This window comes from Limanda limanda, chromosome 20, assembly GCF_963576545.1.
Source record: "Limanda limanda chromosome 20, fLimLim1.1, whole genome shotgun sequence".
Lineage (NCBI taxonomy): Eukaryota > Metazoa > Chordata > Actinopteri > Pleuronectiformes > Pleuronectidae > Limanda > Limanda limanda.
Window position 1 is genome coordinate 7,742,440 of NC_083655.1, and position 4,093 is coordinate 7,746,532.

A 4,093-nucleotide genomic window follows, 5' to 3' on the forward strand; every position below is an offset into this window, starting at 1 on the left:
TTGAGAGTTTAAAATGAAAATAATTGAAGGAAAACTATAGGAAAACAGTTAGAAAACAAACATCAGGAAACAATTTAATTAAATTTGAGATGATCTATATTTAATTTGAAGATCAAACAGCTGAAGAGCACAGATACAGAAATACAAAATGTAATGGATACGTATGATTCCACATTTTACATCTATGAGACTACTTTCAATTTATAACATATAATGAAAAATTTAATATAACTTTGTTTGTTATAAGTTGGATCAAAAAGAAGAGAGGTCCTCTGACTTCTTGTTTATTCAGACCCTAGATGCATGCGTAAAGCTGGTGCCATGAGGTCTGAATCTCATTTGGCTCAATCAGGAGATTCAATTACTTGTTGATTGTTTAAAATGACACAAGAGTCTGTAGCTGTGGTTTATTACAGACTCTCAACTCCCATCTGAAGTTTCGTGGGATCTTGGGCTGGGGCGTCACTTGGGGCCTGTCGCCGATCCGAGGAGACACCTGGAATTCACACCTAAAATCCACTCCTCCTGGCCTCCTATTGGTGGAGCTGCAGCATATATCCGGGCCCGAGCATCCCAGTGAGGTAGGATGACAGCGGCCTGCAAACCAGACATCATCACCACCATGCGTCTCAGCCAGGATCCCTCCGCCTTCCAGCGCTGCGCAAAGAGCTCCATGTTCGAGAGCGACGAGTCCGGCTCCGCAGACGTGGAGCCGATGGTCGAGGTGCGGTCCCCCAGCTCGGGACCCCCCAGCCCGGTGTCCGTGAACTCGGACTCCAGCTGCCACAGCCCCGAGGCCAAGTCTTCCTCCGCGCAGATGAGGGTGAGGAGGCCGCTGAACGCCTTCATCATCTGGACCAAAGAGGAGCGCAGGCGGCTGGCGCAGCTCAACCCGGACCTGGAGAACACGGACCTCAGCAAAATACTCGGTAAGACTTCGATTTATAACCTGAAAAATGTGATGCTGCTTTATTGAGTTCTCCTGAGAGGTCTGCCAATGTAATGTTTGTAGATCTCCATCCTAGAAATTACCTCAAACTTCACATTTAACTTTTTACTATAGCTGTTATTGGTCAGTAGATAATAAACAGATTATTAACTCCACTGTGTTCCTGCAGGAAAGACCTGGAAGGCCATGTCCCTGGCTGAGAAGCGCCCCTACATGCAGGAGGCCGAGCGGCTGAGGGTCCAGCACACCGTCGATTATCCCAACTACAAGTACAGGCCGCGGCGGAGGAAGCAGCTGAAGAAGATCGCCAAGCTGCAGACGGCTGAGGCCTCCATGCCCTCGCTGTGCAGCCCGGGCCTCGCGGTGCCCTACAACCTCACCTACCTGCTCCAGAACCAGCAGCCGCACTTCCCCAACTCGCCCTCTTACCCAGCTAACTTCCCCAGCCCTATGTACAGCAGCTACCAGAACACGCTGGTTTACCCGGACTCAGCAGCAGCAGCAGCAGAAGCTTTCTCCAATAAGCCGGTGTCGTACTCCAATCCGGCTGCTTACCCTGCAGAGCACCAGCTGTACTTCGGAGGTCAGCAGGGTCACGTGCAGTACGGCTTCCCCGCCGGGCCGCACGCCGAGCAGGGGGAGTCCAGGGTCTACGGGGGTCCGCTGAGTCCGGCCGGGCCCTCCCTGGAGTTCTACCTGGAGCAGGTTCAGATGGACATGCTGTACGACCTGGACCGCAGCGAGTTCGAACAGTACCTGGGCCCCCCCCCGCACAGGCCCGAGTCCGTGGATCCCAGCAGCTACCACCAGCAGAGCAGCCACAGAGAGGGACGCTCGGTGTCATGAAGAGACCGACCATGGGCTATTTATTTAAATTATTTCACTCGACAAAGACTGCTGACAGTGTAAATTGTGCATTTGTGTTGTTGAAAAAGTGTGTTAAACGATAAGTGTACTGTCTTCAATTGTAAATATGATGCATCAATAAATAAGTTTAATTCAACTTCCAACCTCTGCTTCAGATTAATACACAAAAATAATCAAAAGACCCTCATTATGGGTCAAGGCCACGAAAACAATGGATTCACTTCCCAGAATGCAACTGTGATAAAAGCATGGCGTCTCTCTGTTAGCTCATCCTGATGTAACCCATGATGACATCACTCGGGGGTTATCTCAGGTGGTGTCAAGACTTATTTAGATTTTTGTGACTCCATTAGTTTTCTATCTCTTGTTCTTACACCTCTGACAAACAATACTTTATGTAAGTCTCAGTATATAAACATAAATATAATAAAACACAGTTGTAATAAAATAGTTAACGTCTGTATGAGAAGTTGTAAGTGTTCACAAAACATTAATAAAGTCCTTATAAGTGCATAAGTACAAGTAGATTACAGATTTTTTATAAATCATTAATTGGATGTTTTTTCCTGCTAAATCATGTTAAATAGAAGACCTGAAGAAAAGTGTCACCCTCTGTGTTTCAGTGTTTCTCATGTTGACCACATGATGTTATGATGATATTATTGCAGCTGTACACAAACGAACCCGGTGGCAGAAGCAAATCTGTTGACTCGCTGTTTTATCTCCATCCACACGTCTTTCTTGGCCCACAGAGGGAAACAGGGCGGGCGTCAGGGACATAAACTTCCCAACTTCCTGTTTCATTTTAAAACATGTCACAAAGGCTCTAAAAATACGTCCGAAAAATCGACATATCTCCAAACTCTCCGCCAAGTGTTTATCCATTTCCAAAAAATGTTTACTTCCCCGGCCTCGTGCTTTCTGAGTTCGAGCCTTGAGCTTGAACTTTGTCCTCAGCAGACACGAGAGAGGGGACGCTCCGACACGTCAGGTGGGATGAAACTCTACAAAGATCCAACCCTTTTCATGCAATTACACCATTTATACATGTTGTGTTTCTAAAATGATTTTCTGACATGTCTGGAGTTTATGGTGACTTTTACAGATGATTCAAATAAATAAAATAAAAAGTAATCATTAAAAAAGACAACAAACTTATCTTGATTATTATTATTTATTATCTTAATAATGCTGTTACATCAAACTTGATCAGCCACAATGTCCACACCAAGCATTTTGTCTTATTAAAAATGCAAATGTACATTTTATGTACACCTTCATTTATCACATTAGTCATTTTCATTGAAAAGGCCAAAACGTACATGCTATTACAATTAGTTTAATCACACTGACAACAGCTGATCAAAATCAAGTTTGTATTTATGGCATTTTTTTAGTTTTTGTAAAGAGAGATGTTCTCCACACAACCTTTACCAACATTTAACATCTTTACCATGTTTTTAAAAATCATGCATTTACAAAATAATGTCCAGGAAACACTCACACACTAAAATGACACAAGATCAAAAGATTTACACACAGTGTGAAAACAGCTTGTAAACACAACCCACTTCACTTGACTGCCTGTGATGGATCCGTCAGGTTCAGAAGAACTAAATCAACTAGTTTAACATGTGTTCCACTAAACAGTTTGTGTTCTTTCTATATCAGGGGGGGAAATGTTGTGATGGAAATCAGATCTTAACGTGCTGGAAGGAAGTGGACGGGCACAGCGTCGGAGGGAAGGATGACCTCGCTCTGGAGGAGCCAGCAGAAGAGCTGATTAGGAAAGTGAAGACCTGCTGCCGAGTCCGACGCCACCTGAATGAGCGGAAGAAACCTGACGTCAGCACAACTCCCAGGACGATATTCCAAAACACGCTGTGAAATGCAGAATGTGCTGAAAAACGTTTGAGGTGAAAGAGAGAAAATGTAACAACATCAAAAAGCTTGTGTCTGTCCTTATTTTTCCTCTTTGATTTATGAACTTGAACTTGAAGCCGTTGGCCCGACTTGTTTTTCTCAGACTTTGGCCCCAGAGCAACAATTAATGAGCAGTCGCAGGAACTTCCTGAAGGAAAAACAACTGGATGATATCAGCGTTTCAGGTGAAAATATCATCAACAGTAAACAGTGGTGGAAATGGCAGCTGGACAAATCAGATACCTTCTGTGTCGCTTATGAAACTTTAGGTTTTTTAAATATTTACAAGGCCGTGTTGTCAACAGGCTTCCGGTTTATGAAATGATACAAAACAACTGAAAGTGAATGTGGAGC

At 44.2% G+C, this 4,093-nt stretch overlaps 1 protein-coding gene across 1 annotated transcript; it reads left to right on the forward strand.

Moving 5' to 3' along the window:
• The first annotated feature begins 622 nt into the window (after positions 1-622).
• On the forward strand, positions 623-1,795 carry sox32 (SRY-box transcription factor 32). Its single transcript, XM_061094203.1, has 2 exons — positions 623-929; positions 1,119-1,795. The coding sequence occupies exons 1-2, from the start codon at positions 623-625 to the stop codon at positions 1,793-1,795; spliced, it is 984 nt and encodes a 327-aa protein (XP_060950186.1).
• The last annotated feature ends 2,298 nt before the right edge of the window (positions 1,796-4,093 follow it).

Coding starts and splice junctions, on each gene's coding strand:
- sox32 (XM_061094203.1), top strand. CDS start 623: ATGCGTCTCAGCCAGGATCCCTCCGCCTTCCAGCGCTGCGCAAAGAGC. Junction 930..1,118: donor GGACCTCAGCAAAATACTCG/GTAAGACTTCGA, acceptor GTGTTCCTGCAG/GAAAGACCTGGAAGGCCATG.